Here is a 25,254-nt window from a genome sequence, read left to right on the forward strand (position 1 = left end):
GGCACAATTCAGCAGGAAGTAATAATTGCTCTCATTTGATAGGAGAATTTAAAAATTTAAAATTTAAAAACAAAACTGAAAAACCTACCTGAAAGGTCTAAGGGAAGAGGCAGAATTTGCTAAAAGTGGTTTAAGAATATGAAATTTGTGGTAGCCTAAATAAGAATACATTTTAAATTACATATTCAGTTTACCATGAAACAGGAATTTAATACTGCAATATATGATGCTATATAAAATTTTACACATAAGAATAACATCCTATAATTTTTAATATTCTAATTTAAGAACCTTAAATTTCCCCAAATTTGGGTTAAGAGAAGTCTTCACTCAAGTACAGTATTGTTTTTTAAGTGAAGAGGGTCATCAGGAACTTTGAAAAAAAAATGAGTATAGTTGAAGGGATGGAAATCTGTGAACATATTTAAACCAGTAAGAAAAACTACAGAAGTGGTCTGCCTAGGACTTAAGCTGGCAGTCTCCAGAAGAATTCTAGGATGACTTGCTTAGGAAAGCAATTGTATTTAAAAGAGAAACTTCTTCGAAGAGTGGATTTTGACTTAAAAACATAACTATGAAAACAACTGACATATAAACTGCTTATTGTTTATAGCTGCTTCCCTTTTGATTTGAGGATGGGGAGTAGGCAAAGGTATGTAGCATGAGTTGGCCTCGTGATGTATTCCTTTCTGTTGCTCTTACTTAGGAAAAGTCATTCTAAAATATGTATACAGTTTTTCTCTATCATAAGTAAAGAAAGTTTCAAAATTGATCACAGAATGAAATACTCCATCATATGTGGGTTTTAGATTCCTTAATCGAGTGTCTGTTTATATCATGTTGCTCATTTCTTCTACTTTTTTTTTTGTTTGCACTATTTGTAATACAGGTATGCACATATCAAAAACTATAGAAAAATGTACAACGAGTGCATTTCTGAATCATTCAGTTGCAAAATATTCAGAATCCAAATGTTCTGCAAACACATGCGGTGATTTTCATTTGCAGTTCTATGAGATTGATTTTTATATTCATATTTCTAAATTATGACTTAAACTTAATATTGGAGCAACAAGTATTTGTTGATTGCAATCCTTTTTTGCTTTGTCTGAACTATTTGCCAGGTGGTTTCTGCCATGCTTATGCTAATTAAAATGCATCGTCTGATATTGCTTGCTTTAACTCATGCTGTAGTTTGGAGGATTTCTCATTTAATGGTATTTGTTACTGTCTGCTCTTCTTTACCCTGCTTCCTTAAGTTTTTACTCCTTTTCCTCCTACCCCCACATAGACTCCAGTTCATTTTTGTTGTTATTGCAGTGATGGTGATGTAATCGTTTATAGACACATATGCAGGATGGTTCCTCAGATTCACAAACGTTGCTGATCTGAAAAGAGAATTCCAGACACTTTTATAAGCTTGTCTCATCTATTGCTAATTTTAGAATGAGTTTGTTGAATGAAATGTGCCTAAAATTGCTTATTAGTCATCATGATGGGACTCCTTCTTGTCCTTGGGAAACAGGGATAGTTAAAAGTATTCATAAAAGTATCTTAGTATGCCTGGTTCAATAAATACACAGTTTGTTGTTTTAATTTGTAGTGGAAAGTTGGGACTTCTGTGAATAAATTGAAATTTGAAGTAAATTTAAATTCATATCATGGAAAGAAGTCTAAAATGTAAAAAAGAAATGATTTAGACTTTCAGAAGTTGCTATAAATTTGAGTTTTTATATTCACTATGCATATTATTGCATTAGACATTCTTATTCCATCTTAAGGTCCATTTGATTTATATGCAAAACAATGAAGTCACATGGCTTAAGCTGTCAAATTATGTTGATTGGATTAAGAGGATTTTTTAAACTCGGAATCATAAAAATATGAAATTTAAAAAATGAATTTTTTGCTAATTGGGCCACAGCTATTAGAGTGCATGTTATGAGCACTGCCCACTAGTTGAAAAATTACATAATATAGCTGTCAGAGTCAAAAGAATTTTGAGTATTGTGTCAGCTGTTATCCATGGTATTTTGGTGTTTCCTTTTAGACAGCTGATCTCTCATCTTAGAAGATACTGTATAAACAACCCTGTTCCCAAATAAAAGTGCTGAGTGACACTATTGCTCAATTCATTCCATTTTGCTAAAGACTTAAATTTGCAGCATTTTTTTTTATTTTTATTAAATAAAGCAGAAGATATATATATATACACACATATATTGCAGCACATTTTAACAATATATATTTGAGAGTGAAATGAGAAGTAAATTTATCTCCAGGAGGAAATTGAGTTGATATTCACAAATAACAAATTACTGGATTCTGACAAACACTAGTAGGATTAAGTGTGACTTGGTATAATAAATTTAAGCCTAAGCATCCATTTAGGCCCTGAAACAAGGTACTGCTGCCCATTAAAGTCAGTTGTGTTGTGTCTTACAACATTCTAGCTGTCTTGCTGTAAAAAACTAACGTAAGGACCTTGAAATAGATGCCGTCATCAGCTCCAGCCCCCCGGCGTTCATCTATTTAAACACATGACAAAAGATGGTGGAAGAGAGTTCAGCAGCTATTCATGTGGTCGGAATGGTTATTGTATTAGGACATATTCTGTTGTAAGCCAGCAATTTTTGAGTTAAAACACTGCAGCTGTTTCTCTTCCTTTCCTTACATATCCATCTATCTCCCTCTCTCCCTCTTTTCTCTCTCACACACAATAAACTCACTTTTCTTTTTTCCCATAAACATTTTGTTTAGATCCAAGGAGCAACAGATGGAAATTTCCTGCTATAGCAGTTATATCCTTATTACCTATTTGAATAGCTTCCATTATTTTACTTTTTTTATTTTTTAAAAGGCAACGGGCAACCAAGACGTAGATCCATCCAAGACTTGACTGTTACTGGAACAGAGCCTGGTCAGGTAAGACTTAACATTCAAATTCTTTGTCTTTGAAAAATGATAGGCAGAAATCAAGCATTAACTATAATATACTTTTCAAAAGTGGTTTTGTGAATTGACCCAAAATTGTGGTTCAGAAGTTCATTGACAATGAACTTAAGTATTCAAAAAGCGTAGATTCTGTTGTTAATTTAACTGGAAGGATAACTTTCAAAAGTAAGTTTAAACTGAATGAGAAAGTAAGTTGTTCAGTATTTCTCTATGTATATGATTTTTATATACATTTTAATAAAGAAATATTCAGTTGTATAATTAATAATTTGTCATCATAATACTGTAAAGTGAATCATTAGTGTTACCTCCTTTTTATCAATGAGAGGAGTAAGTAATTCCCCAATAAGATGCCTTTCTTCTGGGGCCACACAGGACATTGGCATGTGTTTTAATTAGTAGCATATCCACTGCACTTATATTTTTGTGAAATATCCTTAAGACAAATATTTAGCAAGCAGTTGGATACACTCCAGAAAGGCATTTATTCCAGTTGTCAAGGTTTTTATTTATATTTCTAGATGTTCTTCTAACCACCCATAATGTTGTTATCACTGCTTCTTTGTAGATAGTCCAGAAAGTGCTATTATTAAACCATTGCTGACTAATATAGTGTCTTAACCAACCAGGTATATATAAAAGTAGATCAGTCGTTAGTTTTGTTGTTATTCAAATTAATGTACCTAACATATATAATTTATAATTTATATAACATTCTCTAAAATGATTTGAGAACTGATTATGAGATGTGTTGTTGTTTTGTTTCATTTATACTGAAATAAATTTTGTAAGTACAGCATGCATGTGAAGTAATAAAACTATCACATCATGGTCCATATTCATGTAAAATTTTAGCATTGTATATTATAAAGAATGTGATTTAATTTGTGATAATTTGTATTAGTATTTTATATCCTGAAAAGTTATTTTATTTCATTTTTATAAAAGACTATAAATGTTAGAGATTCTTTGTATTCATTAATAAAATTTGAAAGCCCTGTATTGCCATCATCTTAACTAACTTAACAAAAAATAATTTGAGATATTTAATAAGTATCTTTGATTCTCATTTATCTGGAAATATTTTTATTATACAACTCATTGACTACATGCACATGTACACATATGTTCTTAAAATATACAGACACATTTACTGTATGTTTTATGATATTAGTAATTCTAGATCTTTATTCCTCTTATTCAACAGTAATTTTTTTTTTTTTTTTTTTTTTTTGTGAGGCCCTGACTTTTGATTAAAATTTTCCCTTTTTCTTTCCCTCAAATACTTAAAAGCTTTAGTAACAGATAGTTTGACATCTGGTACTTGCTTTGATTCTGGAGAAGCTTGATGAGCTCAGGCTTTTAAGCTCTGTTTACTATTGCTATTGATATTCCAGTTATGAGAACCTCTAGCCAAGTGCTCTCCCTTTGACTAGGAATGAGAAGCCTGCTCTAAAAGACATGAGCAGTGGCTGCTAGTGTGCATGCTTTTCTGTGGACTCTGGAGAAAGGGCATTGCTTTAATTCAGGACTGTTCTCTTTACACCAAGTCTTATCATTTTCTCATAAGTTCTATATAACTTGTTATCATGATTATTAACCCTTCAATTTACAATGATGTTTTCAGGAACTAAGGCAGACTGATTGTAGGACAGTCATTTGCTTGATTTGTCATAGACTATTCTAAAAGATTTGGGTAAGGGAAAGTTTTATATGACTAACTTCTGTTCTAAAACAGTTGGTGTGCTACCATTATACAGCCAGTTTCTAAAACTGATCCACTCTTTCAAAATTACTTAAGCATTATAACCTTAAAATGCCTAATGTCCCTTTTGGAATAAACTGACAAACAGTAACCCTAATATATTATGAAAACATTTTCCCCTGAAAAGTATGTGATAAATGACCACTAAATTGAACTTTTAAAAATTACTGGTAAATACTCATTATTTGAAGGACAAAAGTATTCATAATGTGGATTCCTAATACTTTGAAGTATAGTTCTTTCCTGGTAAAGCAGTGATAAGCTGGTTTTTCTGTTTTAGTTTTTGCTTTGTTTTTTTCTGGCCATGGAAATTGATAAACAGCATGAAGAAAAGAATTTTGTCTACCTAGTACATCATCAGAGAGAAAGAATTTACTGATAAAAGTTAACATTACATTCATTAAAGAAAGTGAACCAACCAAAGTTTATTACTTTGGCTCTTGACTTGATACAATCTCAATAAAATGACTTACACTTTTCACCTGTAAACTGGAATTGGTTGTGAGAGGAATAGTGAGCAAAAAAAAACTTCTTAACTAAAGGTAGCAAGGTAAGCATATGTGTTATATGTATTAAAGGTTGTCTCTTCGCAGTGTACAACTTACTTTTAACCATGCTTTGCAGTTAATTCAGGACATTTATTAAACACTTACAATGGGTATGGCCCTCCTAGAGACTTTGAGAAAAACAAAAGAAACCCTAGATATCCAAGAACTGATCTGACACTGAGGTGTCAGTATTGTTAGAAGTTGTTCCGACTCTCACAGTTGTCTATATTATTACGTATGAGACATCATCTTCTAGACCCCAACATCAAACAAGGCTATGCTGAGACCATGGTAAAATGAGACAAAACAAGCCCAGTTTATAATGTTGTCTAAACACAGACAAAAAAAAATTCGATGCCACCCACAAAATACCAAACATTGCCCTCTTCCACCTAATATGAGTGCTACTTTACTATTTTACTTCATTCTGGTCTGCCTTCCTTATAGAATTGGCACTCCTGTTGATAGCAGCCACTCTACAGTGAACCTCAACTTCCTTAGAGCCTCCCCAAAATCACTCACCTAAAGGCTAAATTCTATAAAAGTTTCTTTGTAAAACCCTCTTACTGACTAACACACACCATGGTACAATATGATGAGTCGTCTTCACAGCAACAAATATTAAACCCAACTCTTAACACAGCAGATCAGTTTCTGGTCATCTTTGGCTGGGTACACTGACAATACCAATAAAGCCCAGTCCTCAGGGAGCTTTTAGGGCACATCAAACTTATCTGATCAATTCTCTTATGAAAAAAATTATAGTAATAATAGCTTCCCTTTGTTATACACTAACTTTGTACCAGGCAAGCCCTTATAAAAGGCTTAAGATCAATCTCAATAAAATGACTTTTCACCTGTAAACTGGAGTTATATATTATAATAAGTATATATTATCTAAATCTTAATGCTATATAGAGTAGATATTTTTTATTGCTTGATTTGCAGGTAGCTAAACTAAGGATTGGAGAAACTTAGAACCTAAGTCTCAATCTTGCTGCTGTTAACTTGTTATAACCAGGTGTTAATGCAAACTTGATTCATGGCCCAAAATCTCTGCTCTTGATCATTCTATCTTTCATATAAAATTGGATGTAATTTGTGTTAGAGTAATCTTAGTAAATGTTAAAAGTTTTGGTTTCTGATAGTCTGCATCATCATTATTTAAATAGTTTTCAGTGATGAGTTCTAACTATCATACATTGAACAAGGCTAAACTGTAATATTTGTTATGATAATAAGTTTGAACAGAAGACTGCGCAAATTTATTTTTTATACATTTGTGTGAGTCTTTCTGTGTTTCGCTAAAATTATCTGTTCTTTAGAATGCCTACATGCCCCATTTGGAATTCTATCCATTGTAGATCTATATTAGAGATTTCTCTTGGAGAGGCTTCAGTCAGTGAAAATTACAACTTCAAACTGATGAAATTATGATAAACTAGTGAACTGGACAGTCTAAATAGTAGCATTGGGCATAAGTTCTTGCCTTAATGAAAATATTTTTCCAGACTTTTAGGTAAGAAATAAAAAGCCAAGCTTTATTTTTCTTTTTTCAGTATTATAACTTTTAATTCCTTTTTATAAACATAAAATTCTGGTCAAAGGCCAATTCTGGATCATGTCTACTGATGGTAATTTCCCCCTTCAGTTTAAATTTAGCTTAGTGTTTTTTTGCTGCCTTAAATTGCTCTGTAGCATTTCTGTATACTCATGAACACTTTCCTATCCAATCCTGTAATAAATTATATATATCTGAAACTTTTCAGGTTATATGAGAATAAAATAAAGTAATTACATATGTCTTGAAGGGAGGAACAAAATGTGTTTTAATAATTTGATAGTATATGTAGCCATCAGAATTTTTCTAGTGATTAAAAAAAAAAAAAGCTACTACATAACCTTCACAGTAGGTTGCAAGCAATAACATAAATTTAACCAGAAATTCATTAAAATATACATTCCTTGACATATAAAGAAAGACTTTAGATCATTTATACATATAAATTTAACTCCATATGGCTTTTCTTATAGCTTTAAAGAAAGTTTTGAAACTTAAACTAAGAATATTAGCTTTTTTCTTAGTTTTGTAGCTATAGAAATCTATACAAGTATAACAAGTGTGTCAAATACCTGAAATGCCGAGAGCTTGGGAAAAGGTGAAAAGAAACAAGTAAAAAAAGAATTCTCTTGAGAAAGATTTAAATTTCAGGAGTCCTATTCATATTAGGTCCAGATAGCCTTATTTGTTTTAATATTACTAGTGTTCTATGGCCCTTTTTTCCATGTACTAAATCTATTCTTATATTTTGAAGACCTGATTCTTACTTGTACTGTGTCTTGTTTACTCATAACTAATATTGATTATCCTATGTTGCAGTCACATTTACTTTTCCTTTTAAAAATGTTAAAATTTTAGCATAAAATTATACTGACTGGAACCCAGTCTGCCAACACTTTAAAGAAACACTACACTCAATTTACAATAGAGGGCTGAGCGTATAGATGAGAGCATGGGTTCAATCCCCAACACTGCAAGAGATTAAAAAAGAATAAATGATTTACGATATAAATTATAATTATGAGCAAAGCAGTCTACGCTTCTGAAGTCAAGGCTTGCTTTCAGTCAAAGAAAATTAAAAGGACTCAGTGATAATTTCATAATATAAGATACTTGATTTATCAAGGGTAACAGTATCTAAAAAGTACTATTTATATACATATCATTACTTTGGTGTATGTTTATTCTTGTTATATACAAAGGTAAATTAGTTTAAGCATCCATTTTATATGTGAATTCCAAAAGCTCATGTTGACATTTTATTCATTGAGTACTTATGTGGATGTTACATAGTTAACTACTTTCTAAAGCCCAGGTATAATACAAAAATATGTATGTTCTTTAAAGAAATTAAAGTACTTTTGAAGAATCAAAAACTTTTGAGAGTAGCCTGGAATGGTGACACACACCTATAATCCCAACAGCTTGGGAAGCTGAGGGAGGAAGAGTACTAGTTCAAGGCCAATCAGAAAATGAAACCCTGTCCATAAATGAAAACAGCTGGTGATGTAGCTTACTGCTAGAGTGCCTTTGAGTTCCCCAATACTCACTCCCACTTATCCCCCCTCAAAAAATTAGAGTAATATAAAGCATCTCAGGCCCAAGTTTATGTAGGAAGTTTTTATAAACATAACCAAAATTCAAAGAAGGAAATATCCTTGTAATAGGGTTTAGTCATTTATATGCTTTATAAAAGAACTGATGTTTAAACTAGGAAAGGAATTGTTAAGTGCTACAAGTTTACTCTTATGCCCATCTTGTTTTTACAGCCAGCTTATCCAACATTTAATGAGCATTGTTTTTGTGTCAAGATCTTTAGTGTACATTATTTTATTTGATTTTTACAACTTGATGATATATGTTATACTGATTTCATTTACTTTTAACTTATTTGATTCCATTGAGTTTAGACATTATAGAATTTATCTAAAGTTGAACTACTTATAATTGGCAGGGCAGAAATTCAAACACTAGGTTTTCTTGTCTCCAAAGCCAATTTCTTATCTATAACTTCTTCTCATCCACACTTTATAAATGAGGAAGGCTCAAAGAGGTTGAGTTACATATACAAGTTTCTACAGCCAAAAATACCCAGACAGATTTAAACCCAGGTATGCAAAGTATTAGACTGAACCATTTGAAATTCTGGTACAAAAATAGCAGTTTTATGTTGTTCAGTTTCATACATGTGCTGGCCACTTACCCTTGAATGAATTTGGAGTCAGGATGAAAAGCTGGGAGGAAAACAATGGCAGAAAAAATTGTGAGGGAGAGAATCTAGATGGATAATATATACCTGCTGATCAAGAGTCACAAATGCTTGAGAATATCAGAATTGATCCAATCGCAACCAGTAAGTGAATGGTTTGCATTTGATACAGTGCTAGGCATTTCATCCTTAAACATAGGGTCTGATTTGTTTCACAGAGAAGCAGAACAGTAACAAAAATGACCACATAATGTTGAAAGAGATCTGAGCTGGACCTTACAGGATCAGGAGGAACAGAACGATGATTGTGATATACAGAACACCTATGTAGAGTGGCATGAATGAAACTGAGGTTTTGGAATGACCAATCTGATTATGGAGTTAAAAATTGCTTATGGTATAGAAAAGCTTTGGGGAATTTCTGAAGAAATTTCAACAATACCCAATTTTATCAGTTTTTCTTCAGAATTGTTTTATGATTTTTATCCTTGAAATGATTTTAAAAGTTTCTTTTACTATCTAGTATCTAATTCGCTGTGCTTTTTTCAAGACTTAAAATCATAGAATTTTGACACTGTGTGGAACATTAGAAGCCATCACATTCTTAGCCCAGCCCTATCTCTACAGATAAAGAAAGCAAGTTATTGAAGTGCTAAAGTACCATTTCTTAAGCTGGCTGTGGGTTCATGAGTTTCACTTGTCAGGCTTCATAACTAACAAATTATATTCTTGTCCGTGTGTGTGTGTGTGTGTGTGTGTGCGCGCGCGCGCACATACATGTGTATGTATTGAAATTATCAAATTATCAAAGATAAAAAAAACTAAAATGGATTTCGTAGGGATTTTTTTTTAAGCACCTTTTTCTAGTATTACTAGAAGGTTTGCTAGTGATTTTTCTTTTTATACTGTCCTTATTTAATGATCAGGTTTTACTGCCTTCACAGTATGAATCAGAAAATATTTCTTCTTTTTCTATTTCTTATAGTAAGTTTTTTAAGACTGGGAAAGTCTGTTTCTTGAGTGTTTGATAGAACTTAACTATAAAACTTTTCAAGCCAATCATGGTGGCACATGCCTGTCATCCCAGCTCCCAGGGGAGCTAAGGCAGGAGGATCACAAGATGGAGGCCAACCTGGGCAATTTAGCAAGACACTGTCTCAAAATAAAATAAGGACTGGAGATGTAGCTCAGTGATAGACACCTACTATAACAACTCTATGGGTTTTAGTATTTTCTGTGATGAATGGTTATTTTGGTAACTTGTTTATTTTTTAGAGATTTGTGTATTTCACTGCAAATTTGTAAAAATTGACTAGGCACAGTATTTGTTCTATTTTTAAAATATTTTATACTTTTTTTTTTTTTAGTCCTGAGTATTGAACTCAGAGGCACTTTACTGCTGAGTCACATCCCCAGTTCTTTATTTATTCTTTATTTTGAGACAGGATTTCACTGAGTTCCTTAGGGCCTTGCTATATTGCTGAGACTAGCCCTGAACTTGCAATCCACCTCTCAAGTCACTAGATCACAGGCATGCACCACCACACCCAGCTTACTATTTTTCTTTTAGGGAAGCTTACAGTTCAGTACTCTATCTCACCTTGTAAGTTAGATCCCTGCCTTGCAAATTGTCAGTGCTTCTAGGATTTTTTTCATATAAATATATGGAATTAAAAATTTTGCTGTATGTTCCTCTTTTAGCTGCATTAAGTTTTTAGTTATGTTTAAATTTAGTTTGAATATTTTCTAGTACTCATTTTGTTTTCTTTAACCAGTGAGTTAGTTAAAAATGTTTTTAAATTAATAAATATAGGATTTTTAAAGTTAGTTTTGAAGTCAGTACAAAAGATAATTGCATTTTGTTTAATATGATCATTTTTTTCTAACTTGGGAGCTCATAATATTAACAGTTTTACAAATGTTCCAATTCCAAAGGTGTTGAAAAGAATGCCTGCATTTGACTGGCATAGGGTCATGTATGTTTAGATCAGGTTTGTTTTTTTTATGTAGTTCAGGTTTTCTTCTGTATGTATTTGGGGTTTGGGTCTCTTTATGTATCATATATAGAAGAATATTAAAATTTCTCACTATGATGATAGATGGGTCCCTTTCTCCTTGAAGTTTGGTTATATATTTTTACTTTATTTATCTGAACTATATATAGGTACAACATATACATATACATATACATATACAACATATACAACTGACTACTTTGTCTCTTTTTCTAATGATTTTTTTTCCCTAAAATGTATTCTAATACTATTTTAGGTACTTTATTTTGGGTAGGTTTTTTCTGGTTATCTTTTTCATTCTTTAACTTTCTGTTGTCCTTTCTCTTTCTCTCTCTGAATTAGTTATGTCTCTGTTAAACAGCATTTAGTTAATCCTGATAATCTGATTTGGTTTTTGTTTCCCTTTTTCTTTTCAATGTCTTAACTGTAAAATTTAGCCCATTTACACTTGTTAACTTTTACTGGTAAGTTTTGTGCTTCCTCTTATCTCTCTTTTTCTCATTTCTTACCTTCTTTTGGATTGAATAAGTATATTTTTCATCTCATACTTTGTCTTTCTGGTTTAAGAGTTGAATTTTACTACTTCTTTTTTAAAAATTGTACATCTCAGTTATACAGAGCAGTGGGTTTCATTGTGGCATATTTATACTTACATAAAAACACATTTTGACTAATTTCTGTCCCCAGTGTCTCCCCAACCCTCCTCCTTCCTCCCATTTCCTGCCTCTTTTACTCATCCTGAATGAGGATTTTTAAATCCGTTCTCTTCTTGCTTATGCTATTGTTGTACATAAATTTATTACTATATTGTTTATTTGTTTGGTATTTTTATTAATTAGTCACTGTTCTGGTCACTTAATATTTTCAGTATGTGGACTGATACCCTTGTTTATCAGTATTCCTACTTGCATTGTGGCCCTTTCATCCAAGAAAAATTTTTCTTGCTAAGTACATGCTTAGGAATTCCTGTGATATGAGTCTGGATGGTTACATCAGTTTTGTTCATCTGAAAATGTTATTTGACCTCATTCTTTACATTTTTTTTTTTTTTTTTTTTTTGACTAAACAGTTCTAGACTGGTAGTTTTCAATTCTCACTTTATGGATATTCCACCTTTTTTCTGGCATCTCTTATTGCTGTTGATATTTTGTAGATTAAGTATTCCTTACAAATGTGTGGGATCAATTGTGTTTCAGATTTAAGACTTTTTTTAAGATTTTGGAATATTTTTATGTATATAATGAAATATCTTGTGGATGAAACCCAAATCAAACAAAATTCTTTTATGTTTATACATATAGTCTGAAAATAGTTCTTTTAAGCCAAAAAGTGCCTTTTTGTTTTTACATTTTAATTTTAGATGGACACATGCCTTTGTTTTATTTATTCATTTTAAGTAGTGCTGAGGATTGAACCTAGTGCCTCACACATGCTAGGCAAGTGTTCCACCACTGAGCCACAACCCCAGCCCCTAAAAGTAGTTTTATACAATATTTTTAGTACTCATGTTATGACTGTAACCTGTCACATGAGGTCAGATGTGGAGTTTTCTACTTCTTGGCATTATGACAACACTCAAAAAGTTTTGGGTTTCAGAGCACTTCTAATTTCAAGTCTTTGGATTAGGAATGTTCAACCTATGAATCAGTCTTTTTTCTCTGGCTATTTTGTCTATCTTCTATTTGTCTGTTTTCTAGAAGTTGCCTGTATATGTCCCATGTTGATTAAATTCAGGATATAGCTTTTCTCTTATTTTTTATACTTGAGATTTGTTGTGGTTGGGATTTTTTATATTTTCCACTGATTCTGGAAAATTTTTTATGGATACACAGTGGAAACATTTTTCTCCCCCCTCCCCAACATCATCCCATACAGAGCCACTACAGAGATAGGTTGATTTCCTATCACCATTTTGTCAGTAGATTTTTCTTTTCCTAGTTTACTCTTTCTCTGAGAAGGACACCTGCCCTAAGTTTTAGGCTCGCCCATCCTACAAAAGGCTAAGGTTTAATTTTCTGGTGCAACAGGCAGTCAACACAAAACTTCTAGGCCATTGGTGTTGTACGATACCCAAGTTTCAGGCCCATTTACCTTTGCTCTCTTGGTCTTGCTTGCTTCAGTCTTGAGTGTTTCTCTTACATTCTTGAAGCTCATTGGCTTCAAAGGGGTAATATGTATGCATGAGTACATATAAATTTATATATATATACACACATACACACACACACACACACATATGTATATATAATGTCTTTAGGGGTTTTTGTTTGATTTGGTGAGGGCAGTGATTAGGATCGAACTCTACTAGGCAAGCTCTCTACCACTAAGTTACATCCCCAGCCCCTAGTTTATTTTTTTAAGAGTGTTTTAGGACCTCTACTCATGGAGGTCTGTTTTTTGCCTTTTAAAGGAAATAGTCTCTTGCTGCTCTTTTTTTGATTGTTTATTTTTTTGTTTTTCAGTACTGGGGATGGAACCAGGGGTGCTCTTACTACTAACGTACATCTCCAGTCCTTTGTTAATATTTTATTTATTTATTGAGACAAGATCCTACCAAGTTGCCCAGGTGGGCCTGAAACTTGCAACACTCCTGCTTGGGATTATAGCCATGTGCCAGTGCACCTAGCTTTGACATTGTTTTTTTAATGAAAAATCACATTTTGTTTTTTCTGTCACTATTTCCTACAGGTGAGCAGTAGGTCATCCAGTCCTAGTGTCAGAATGATCACTACCTCAGGACCAACCTCAGAAAAGCCAACTCGAAGTCATCCATGGACCCCTGATGATTCCACAGGTGACCAGTCTAGTTCCACATTATAATAAGAAATTGAATTCATCTTACTTACATTCATTTAGTACTGTTATTAATTTTTACAAACACAAGCATTATTTGGCAGTTTAGATGTTCATATTAATAAAATGACTATTTACCAATAAATTTTAAAATATCTTTAAATTCTGTGACAAAGACTGCCTTGACCTCTGCATTGTTTTCTCCTAGATACTAAACACATATTTTGAAGATAGTTGTTTTAGTTTTTTCTAGTTAGGAAGCATATTGTATGCTTGATACTTCAGTCTATGGTTTTCCTAATGTGATCCATCCAACTAGATGATAGTAGTAAAGTCATTAATTTTGACATAACTAAAATTCGTAGAATGGTTAAAATATCCATCCATTATCTTCATCTCAGTCTTTTGTTTTAAGGATATAACACTTAGTGAAAAAAAATTCCTGATTATTAGCCTGATGGGGAGACTTCATTCAGTTACTTAGACCTTTAAAATTTAATTTAAAGGTCCTGGGGATATAGCTCTGTTGGTAGAGTGCTTGTCTCGAGTGCACAAGGCCCTGAATTCAATCCCCAGTAACACATACACACACACCAAAAAAAAAAAAAACAATTAAGAGTTAAGCTGGGCACATGGTGGCACATGCCTGTAATCCCAGAGACTCAGAAGGCTGAGGCAGGAAGACCACAAGTTCAAAGACAGCCTCAGCAACTTTAGTGAGATCCTAAGCAATTTGGAAAGAGACCCTGTCTCAAACTAAAATATAAAAAGGTCTGGGAATGTTGCTCAGTGGTTATGCACTCCGGGTTTTATCCCTGATGAAAAAAAGAGAGTGAGTTATTAAAACTCACCAACATGGATAACTAACTTGCCACAATATCAGTATTGTGGTATTCTGAAGGTATAGGAATGGAATAGTTTCATTTGGGGCAAGCAAGAAATTATGTGCTATAGTAGAATTAACTTTTGCCCTAACATTAAGAGAATACCTAACTAAAGACTCAGCAAATACACTTAAATGAAAATTTTTATTTATAAGTCAGAGAGGGAAAGATGATCTCTTAGACCTTAGAAAATTAAACTATTTGGGATTTTACATAAGATCAACTATGTTGTTATTAATAGTGGCAATTATAATTAAAATTTAACAGTCAGCTTTCTGTCTTCACAAACTAAAATATGACAGGTATTTATAGCTATTTGGCATGGTTTAGTCAAGTTTATAATTTAATTTCAAAAGTAACCAAGTGGCTTTTCTCTGTGTCATGTAAGATAAGACTATGTTTAGCAAGGGGTGTATCCTCTAGTTTTAGTAAGTTTAAATATAGTGTAAATAAAACTCCTAAATTTCATTCCTAGCACAGCTCACCTCTACTCAGTTAGAATTTATCATAGTCCTGTTTTTGCCCCCAAGTGGTAGACAGGAAAATGCTCCTGTCAGATTTTATCATTAACATTCAGGTAATAGCAGTTTTTGGTTCCTGAACCACAGGAGTACTTTCTCTGACATTCTGGCCGTGCCCAGGTCTATCTCTCAGCTGGGCAGAGCTTCCAAATTTCAGCCTACACTGATCTGAATAGACATAAATCAACAATGTGGCATGTTCTTTTCAGTAGCTCTCATAACTGTATTTCCCTGTCTCTCTCTCTTTTTCTTTTCCAGTACCTAAAAGTGCCACAAGTACCAGAAGTTTCTGTGTGTTTTCAAAGAACATAATAATTTAATAATCAGCAGATAATGAGTGCTTTTCAGTTTCTATTTATAATATAATGGGTCTAAAGAAATACATACCAAGGACCGAGTAGAGGGAGCTACAGAAAGAGAAACTCACTCAAAAATTTCTTCTGTGCTTAATACTTTGCAAAGATAGACATTTAAGATGTGACCTTTCCTTGTAATCATGACTAAAGACATGATACACATTAACAGTAAATTCATCATGCTGTATAATAAACTACTGAATTTAATAGTACAAGCTAAGCATTTTAACAGTTGAGTGAAATCAACTAAATGTGAGTCCTGGCAGAGTCCATAATTTTTTTGTACTCTTCAATCCTAAAGCAAAAAGGAGAAGGCAGCATTCCAGGCAGAGACTGCATACTTAAATAATATGAGTAGTAATAAGTATTGCACAGGAGGAACCAGAAAAGAGATTTTGCCCAATTTAATCAAACCATTGTGAAACTTGACACTGAGAAAAGGAGGTAAATTTGATTAACTGTTGAAACATTAAAATAATAAACTGGAATAACCTTGCCATTTGCTTTCATAGAGTAATCTCGTTACCAATTATTGGTATTAGAAACTGGAAACTCAATTTCAATTTAGATATAAATGAGAAAGTGAAATCCTTCTTGGTTTTAGAAAAAAGGTAAAATTCAATTAAGAACCTTACATGGAACAGCTTTAGTCATTTGAAAAACATAATGCTTGAACTTTTTCCCACACCCACTGTACTGAGAAATGTTAATTCTAAAATTATATCAGACACAGAAATCTGATAAAATGGGATATATATAAGGTATCAATGTTTTAAATAAGAATAACAGGAGTGGAAATACTAAATATTCACTATTCAAATATTAAATATTCAGGAAGCTTTTTCAAGACAATTTTTCCTATTAAGTCAAGGATATATCATTTTTAGTCAGTTTTAGTTTAATACAATGCAGCATTTGAGTGGGAGCATAATTGAAACTACTGTTGGGAGTGCGGAGAAAGTTGGTGAGAGAAATAACAAAGTGTTTTCTTGTTTAGCACTTTTTGAAAACATTTATATTATGATTTTAGGATAAGAGCCTTAAGACTCTACTGGGCTGTATTCTCTGTGGCATCCCAGTATTTAACAGACATTACTTAAAAAAAAAAAAAAAAAAAAAAAAAAAAAAACATTACTTTTTCAATGAAATATAAGCTTGACTATTTAAAATTGCACTTCATTTCTAATTCTCCATTTACTATCAATAGTAATAATAATTGCCACCACCTTGTGTTGAGTGCTTAGTTTGTACAAGCATTGTGGGAGGGTTCCTTTCAGACATACCTCATTTGGTCTGATTTAGCTTAAATAAGCTTTAGTAGTAACTTGTGAGCACATTCTTAATGGCTTAAAAAGAAGAAGAAACGTAAAGGTTAGAGGCATAGCTAGTGGTAAGGCCCTGAGTTCAATCCCTAGCACTGAAGGAAAAAAAATAAAAGGTAATCTTATCAATTAAGAGGCTACTGAACCATCAAACTTCCTTAGTTTTTTATTAGTTTGAATACAGCACCTCCTTGTCATCCTGACCTTGCCTTTACCCATACCACTCCGTCAAGTTGTATGGCAGTTTTACCTGCTTTGAAACAGAAACAAAAGTATATGTAGCTCAGTGGTAGAGTGTTTGCCTAGCATGCTAGAAGCCCTGGGTTTTATCCCCAGCATTGAGTGTCAGGTCAGGGGGCAGGGAATAGGGAGCTGCCTATTCAAATAGTTTGATAGAATTGGTTGTTTGAATTAACCAATTGAACTGTTTGGGGGCCTGACATTGAGGCACACTTCTAAATTTTTTGTTTGTTTGTTTGTTTGTTTCCATATCGTTTGTATGGATAATGTACTCACATCAGTAATATCTCTTCTTTCTTCTCATTCTCATTGGGAGGGACAAGTTGAAAGGTTCACATTAGAATCTGTGTAAGTTGAAAATGATCTACTGGAAAAGAATGCTTGCTTCTCCCTTTACCTATTTACCCTGGTGTTGACAGAGTTGACCCAGCCATAATTGTAAACATAGCATGATAAAGAGATTTGGGGTTTGATTAGGTAGGGTCAGGGCTGAATATAAAGGTCTCATATCATTATTTTTGTTTTAATTAAGAAAAGGCTCAGAAGCTTTAACATTGTGTTCTGTTTATAACAAACTTAAATCACAGAATGTGATTGTACTTTAATATATATAATCAGATGTGCTCTCTTTACCTTTAGAAATTAAAATCACCCTTTTCATTACCAATAGCAGTAACTTTTGTTTGGTATACTACTTACTTTATGTAGATAAACAATATTTTGTGCATACTTTCTTATTGTTTATAACAGAAAATAAATAAAATATATGCTTGAATTCCAGATACCAATGGATCAGATAACTCCATCCCAATGGCTTATCTTACACTGGATCACCAACTACAGGTAAAGGAGCACTTTCTCAATGGAAGTTTACTTTTTTCTTCTTAGGGAGATTGTCTTTGAAGCTGACTATTATGTTTTTATTCATCCTTGTATATTCATTTATATGCTTATAGCATAAATAGACTTTAAAATCAAATTAAAATAAAGGATTTTTAGTTAATCTATTCAGATTTAAGATTGGCAGAATCATATGTTCTTATCGTAACAGTCGTTTTAAAATAGTTCCATATCTTTGTTCAAGACTACCAAGCATAGCATTTTCGCTCTCTAATTTTAGTGCATTAAAATATAAAACTCATAAACTCATCCCTATTTAATACATTTTGTGATGCATTCTTATGTTCATAGTGACCAAGAATGTAAGTAATATACTTTGGTGCTTCCTCACAAGTATGAGAACTAAATATCTCTTAGGAGCTAGACTCTGTGGCACACACCTTATACCCACCTATTTAGGAGATTGAGGCAGAAGGATTGAAATCTTAAGGCCAGCCTGGGCAAGACCCTGTCTGGAAAAAAAAAAAAAAAAAAAAAAAAACTTTTAGTGTAGTACAGTTTGGCAGCCTGAAATGTCATACCAGAAGCTGCAAGTACTCTGGTCATATTTCTCTAGAACATGAAAGTGTTAAAACAGCAAGTATCAATTTAAGTTCTGAGTTAACTCTGACAAAAAGATATGAACATTTTCTAGGGCATGATTTAACACTTATTTTTAAAAGATTGTTGCTTTAGTGCTATAAATATATATCACAGTCTCTCTGTCTTAATTCTCATCTTAGCTAAAAACTGAGATTTGATTTTAATTATGTTGTAACATTCCTGATTTATTTTCAGCCTCTAGCACCATGCCCAAACTCCAAAGAATCCATGGCAGTGTTTGAACAGCATTGTAAAATGGCACAAGAATATATGAAAGTTCAAACAGAAATTGCATTGTTATTACAGAGAAAGTAAGTCTTAAGTTTTAAGTGCCCTTTGACTATTTTTTATGCAAAACTCACCCTTTTGACTATATCATATTTGTACTAAGGAGAATAAACTAGGGCTATATATACAAGTGTTATATGTTCTCAGAGTTTCAAAGTTGGTCATAATTTGGGTTACCAACATTCAGGGGTGCTTCATCTTACAAACAATTTTGTACACATATTCTTTCAGATCTTTGTTTATGAGAATGGGAGTACTTGTTACAGGGCTTTATTTCATATCATTGAGTATTTTTCTGAGGAATTTTACACCTATATGTGTTTTTCTGAGAGTTACAGAAACTGCCTTCCTCCCAATTTTAAGAAATCAAAGAGCTAGGAATTTAACTTAGCAATAGAGCACTTGCTTAGCATGTTCAGGGTCCTGGATTCAATTCCTAGTACTAGAAGAAAGAAAAGAATATTCTATGCTCAGTTCTTTAATTAAAAAAAAAAAAAAAACCTAAGCATGACCCCCCCCCATGTAATTTTATGAAGCTGATTTATAAGTGGAAACAAAAATCAAATGCTGTAAGGAAAAAAAAATGGTAATAAGATTCCTTCTATTAATTTTTCTCTACATAAAATTCTTGTTTTCCAAAATAATGCATGAGACATTTGTGATTTTACTTCAAAATAAGAATTTTATCACAATTTTTCATACAGTAATTTAACTGAAATCAACGTGGTATCGTAAAGGTAAGCCTGAGATAGAAATTAAATATTATAGTCTAGAAATTGTAAATGTTATTGTAGAACTGCTGGCACTTGATATTGGTTTAAAAAAAAAATCCACATTTCTTTTTTTCACATATTTAATCAGTGCTCTTTGAAAGAAGAGTTTTGTTCAGAAAAAATAATGGTGGATATAGGGGAATGTGAAAACTACAGCAGTTTTAATCAATTTTAAGTATTTAAATGAGAAATATTGGGAAGTTATTTTGTTTGAAGATTTTTTTATTAGTTATTCATTTATATCCAGTAACCTCACTTTAGGAGCTAATACTCTATCCTTAAGTAAAAGGGGACGAAAGAAGTTTGACTAAAAACTCTGAGAGTCTTTCCTAAAAGTGTCTGCAAATTTAAGTAGTTTAAGTGTAGTTTATATTGTTCTGTTTTAAAATAGGAAAGAGCTTTAAGTTGGATAACATCTCTTTTAACTAGCTTACAAATGTTCTATTAGCTACCACTCAGCACTGTAAATAGGATTGTGACATCAGCATATGAATATGAGCACATGAGTATAAAAGTAGAATATGAATTTTTAAAACTTCGGTGTTATTTTCCTGTGATGAAATAGAGCCCTTTTTTCCTTCCTTCACAAAAAGAAGATAGCAAATGAAAAATTCTCTGAAGTTTTTATTTGACCACATAATCTAATTCATTGATTGTCCAAAGACAGTTCCCTATGAAAGGATTATGTTATTTGTATGGTGATACCGTGGGAATGGGCGATAGTTTCCATTGTGGCCCATACTTTTATTTGACTCATGTACTTAAGATACAAAAGATAGACTCAAAATAAAAGTTCTCATTAATTGAGCTTCTAGCATCAGCTAGTTAAGGAATCAATTTTTGTATCCTTGGTGATATTTATTAATGTGGTATTTCCTTTTAGGCAAGAACTAGTTGCAGAATTGGACCAGGATGAAAAGGACCAGCAAAATACGTCTCGCCTGGTACAGGAACATAAAAAGCTTTTAGATGAAAACAAAAGCCTTTCTACTTACTACCAGCAATGCAAAAAACAACTAGAGGTCATCAGAAGTCAACAGCAAAAACGACAAGGCACTTCATGATTCTCTGAGACTGTTTAAATTTTAAAATATGCAAAGAAAAACTTTTTTTAAAAAAAAAAGAAAAACCCTATGACAATTCATGAGTATTAGCTTTTTGGCGTGTTCTGAATGCCACCTGCCTATATTTGCTGCATTTGTTACGTCATTTATTTTCTTCTCATGGTGGATATGGATATGCAGTTCCACTGTCTCGTTGAATTTCATGATGGCCTCTATGACTTGGATAAGCAGCAGTTCTCAGCTTCAGAACAGATGCAGTGAACTGTGGGTATATATGCATGCTCATTGTGTGAAGGGTAGCCAAACAGAACGTGGGTTTTCAAACTAGCTGCTATATGCAAACATCGACCTTTTTTCTATTTCAGAAGTAGAACCTCGAGAATGAGTTTGTTCTTATGTCTCATCTCAAAAAACTAACAATTTTTTCCCAAAAGATGGTATACACCAAGTTAAAGACAGGGTATTATAAATTTAGAATAATTGGTGGTACATTACAGAAATATAGAACCTTTAGGGTTAGTTTATGGTAATGGCTTTGATGCCACCTTGGATCAGTACTGAGCACAGTTTCATCTGTAAAATATTTAAAGGTAAGTGATAGCTGCTGTATTAATGGAAGCAATTTTGTTAGTTTTCATCAAACTAAAAATTGTTCATGATACAGTGAACAAAATGAAGCTCTTTTTTTTAAGGCATAAAAACTTTGAATTCTGTGTGTATGTGTGTTGAAACTATAAAGCTTTTATGACTCAAACATTAATTTCTCTTAAATGAAATTAAAGGCAAAACAATATGGTCTAGCTTAAATGATCATTCCTTCCTGCAATGATTAATTGGATTGTTTTACCATATATTTTAAAAAGCTAAAGAGAAAATAGTGGAAAATGGAAATAATTTTGTAAGCCAAAAGGCCTCTTCTTAGATTTCTTTTGATAATACCAAATGAGGAATAAACCAGGAAAATCAGAAGTTAGTACGGAAGTTAAAATAGTCAGAATAAACTCATCAGGTATTCTACTTACCTTCAAAATTGAAATAATTGATTTTCCTTGCAAGCCCATCTTGGAATGTCTGCTGCCTTTTCAACACTTCCAAGACAATTTCAACACTTATAAAGAGAATATTTATATTGTTAACAGTAACTTTGCTACCAGCCTTCGAAATAAAAGTAATAAAATGTCATTGAAGTAATAATCTACACAAGGTCTATTTTTTCAGTTGGTATTAAAACAAATCACATTTCGATACCAATACAAGAGCATCTTTAAAATATGAATGTCATCAGTTTCGTTTTTATAGCTCGGTGTTTAGAAGATAAAATAAAAAAATGAAAGCATAATTGCTCTGTTCATTAGAATTCTGTCATGATTGTATTGCTGTGTTTGGTCTGTTTCAGATAAACAAGCGGATCTAAGAAGTTACCAAAACTGCTGGGCATGGTGGCGCATGCCTGTAATCCCAGCGACTCGGGAAGCTGAGACAGGAGGATTGCAAGTTTGAGGCCAGCCTCAACAACTTAGTGAGGCTCTAAACAACTTAGCAAGACCCTGTCTCAAAATAAAAAGGGCTGGGATGTAGCTCAGTGGTAAAGCACTCCTGGTTCCACTCCAAGTACTCCCCCCAAAATTATAATAAGTTATAAAAGCTGTTCTTAAAAATGTAAAGCAGGTAACTTTTTCTTCCAGTATTTTTTCTTCCTCCCACTGAGTTTTATAATCTCATGTGTATACAAGCAATAAATGTAAAGGACAGTTCATACTAAACCGTGTCATTTTTAGTTTCTTAAGAATCTGTTATTAGAAAGCTTTTAGGAACTTAATATCTTCTATCACTTGATTTAAATAAAAGGAGGGTTATCAATCCCATATAATTTAACTATTAATCTGAAATTAATATTGGGCTCAACATAATAATAGTAAAATAAAATTGGCACAGAAAATAACTGTAGACTAAAGGAAAGCATAACTCAATCATAGCAATTGTACTTGTGTGTACATCTGTCTCCATCAGAAGAGTCACTGTTAAGCAGCCTTTCTAATTATCTCAGAGCATGAGATATCCAAGTGTAAATGCTAGGGCTTGATTTTCCATAAGGATTTAGCATTAGAGAGTTCAGATTTCATTTCTGGACACTGATGTGTTTTGCTATGTTTTGAAAGACTTAAAGGGAAAATTTATTATTATTTTTGTTATTATCATTATTACATGAAAATACTTCAAAAAAATATCAACATGGTAAATGGAAAAAAAATAGTAGGTTTAGTCATGATTTCAAATGCAAAAGGCTGTTGAGAAGTTGCTCTTTGTTTACAATGAATTCCTTGGGATTTTCAGTTTTGTAGTTGTCCTAGACATTGAGAGCAATTCAGCCTTATTCTGTTTGCTATTCTATTATCCCTAAAAATGGGGGAAAGCGGGTACTGTGGAGAATTAAAATCCATGGCCAGTTTCATCAATGTCTTTGCCCATTAAAACTTCAAATAGAGATGTTATCAAGGTAGCCAAACTTTTTAGTAATTCTGGTTTTAAATTTATTCTGACCATCATTTTTGGGGTGGAAATAGCAAACAGGGAAATAAGATTCAAAATTATTCTAGTCTAAGAAATTCAAAAACAATCACTGAACAAATAAATACTAATTTTATTTTATTCTTCGCTCCAGGGAAAGAAAGCAAAGCTTTTATCTTATCTAGAGGGATATATTCCTCAGCAATAGAAAAATGTTTGAATAAAAATCAGTTATAGCAACAGCATATTGAAAAGATTTGTTTAAAAATTATTTACAGATGTTTGGCTTTTCTTTACTGAAGTATTTTTAAGTATTGAATTTTTTTTTCTTCAAGTTACTCCCATGTGTCTAATTTCAGTTCCTGCTGTAGCCCAAGATCACAGCTCTTTCCTATGAGACTATTGTTTCTCTGTAAATATGTGTGGTTGTCACTGTTTTTCTCTTCAAATGGTAGTAAGTTCTACTTCTACTTCTGTCATTCAGAACATGTGTAAAATGATGTAATACAGAAATTCTTGTGCATACTGTGTAATTGAAGGAAGCTTTTTAGATTTATTTTTTGTTTTTAATAAAAATTCAGATTATTATTCTAAATTGGTATATAAAATGGTAAATGGCTTATGTCAGCAAATGAGCTGTTGCGTTCACTCTAGCAGTGTATTTGCCTAACACAGAATCTAATAAAAACTGAAACATCAGTATTTTTATAATATTCAACACTGTTAATACCATAATCTTTAAGAAGTCTGAGTGATTTGCCAGTTAACACATTATCTTCTGCATTTCAGAATTTTGAGTTAAATGGCTGCTTTTCATAATTTCTTGAGTTTTAATTTGTATGAAGCATGACATTACATATACGTGACTCTTTTTTTTAATATTTCTTTTTTAGTTGTAGTTGTTAATACCTTTATTTTTATTTATTTACTTTTATGTAGTGCTGAGGATCAAACCCAGGCCCTTGCAGGTGCAGGCGAGCACTCTACTGCTGAGCCACAACCCCAGCCCCTGTGACTCAACATACTAATTAGAAATCTTGATTTTTAATAGTTTTTCAAAGGCATATGAACTATTTCATTTTTTTTTTACTATTCCCCAGCCTACAGATATGCACATTTTTATCATCCCAACCTTCATTTTTGTAAATTCATACATTAATTTTCTCATGTCTTCAGTATTTATTGATCACCTATTAACAATTTGAGTTGCTGTTATTGATGCCAAATTGTGGTCCATTTCAGTCACACAGCAGTTAGGTAGTATTCTCATCTTTCAGATGGGAAACTGGGCTACTAAAGGTTAAAACTTTTATGTGGGTGTGGTTTTCCATCATTGTCACTTGTTTTAGGCAGTATCTCATTCTTGAGGATTCTAGCCACTGTCTGCCCATGATGTGAAGAAGAACATAGGAAATATTTTAAATTGAATGGCAAAGGAAGAAGAATTTAAGTAATTTCCAACTAGCAGGCACAGAGGCTTTGTGACCACTCTGTTGGAGCCACAAAGCCAATATTGAGGTCTACATGTGTCTTTTAAACCCAAATCTTTGCTCTAAACAACTTTGTGACCAAGTTCTGAAGTATTTCAAGCTTTCACATTTAAATATTTGGCAGGTGGAGTGTCTTCATCTTTCTAATTATTTCACCTGAAAGAAATGTGCCCTCAAAATGAAAATAAAATAATCATATTATGAGTCTGCTCTCGATAAAAGACTTTTCTTTCCAGTCCACTGGAAAGTAAAGCATAGCCTGGATTTTTTCACTAAGAGACCTCAGACAACCACTGATCTGCTTCCCAATGATGTAGATGAGTTTGCATTTTCTACAATTTTACATGAATGAAATCATACAGAGTTGACCCTTTACTTAAGTGTTTAATCTCCCACTTGGATAGTTTTGTGATTCCTTTGAGAGGAATTTTTAATTAAACCTTTTCTAGTAATACTTGAAAATGAGTTCTCAGTCTTTGA

At 32.6% G+C, this 25,254-nt stretch overlaps 1 protein-coding gene across 2 annotated transcripts in view; it reads left to right on the forward strand.

The window, feature by feature from the left end:
* The window catches only part of Map3k7 (mitogen-activated protein kinase kinase kinase 7), a 63,910-nt gene extending 39,915 nt beyond the window's left edge, over positions 1-23,995 (forward strand). For both annotated transcript variants that reach the window (XM_076858420.2, XM_076858421.2), the window contains 5 exons: positions 2,861-2,925; positions 13,742-13,847; positions 17,951-18,012; positions 18,847-18,962; positions 20,596-23,995. In XM_076858420.2, the coding sequence (XP_076714535.1) occupies positions 2,861-2,925; positions 13,742-13,847; positions 17,951-18,012; positions 18,847-18,962; positions 20,596-20,776 (530 nt within the window). In that variant the 3' untranslated portion in view covers positions 20,777-23,995. The remainder of the gene's footprint in view (positions 1-2,860; positions 2,926-13,741; positions 13,848-17,950; positions 18,013-18,846; positions 18,963-20,595) is intronic.
* Positions 23,996-25,254: the final 1,259 nt, after the last annotated feature.

The sequence above is a fragment of the Callospermophilus lateralis genome, chromosome 6, assembly GCF_048772815.1.
Source record: "Callospermophilus lateralis isolate mCalLat2 chromosome 6, mCalLat2.hap1, whole genome shotgun sequence".
Lineage (NCBI taxonomy): Eukaryota > Metazoa > Chordata > Mammalia > Rodentia > Sciuridae > Callospermophilus > Callospermophilus lateralis.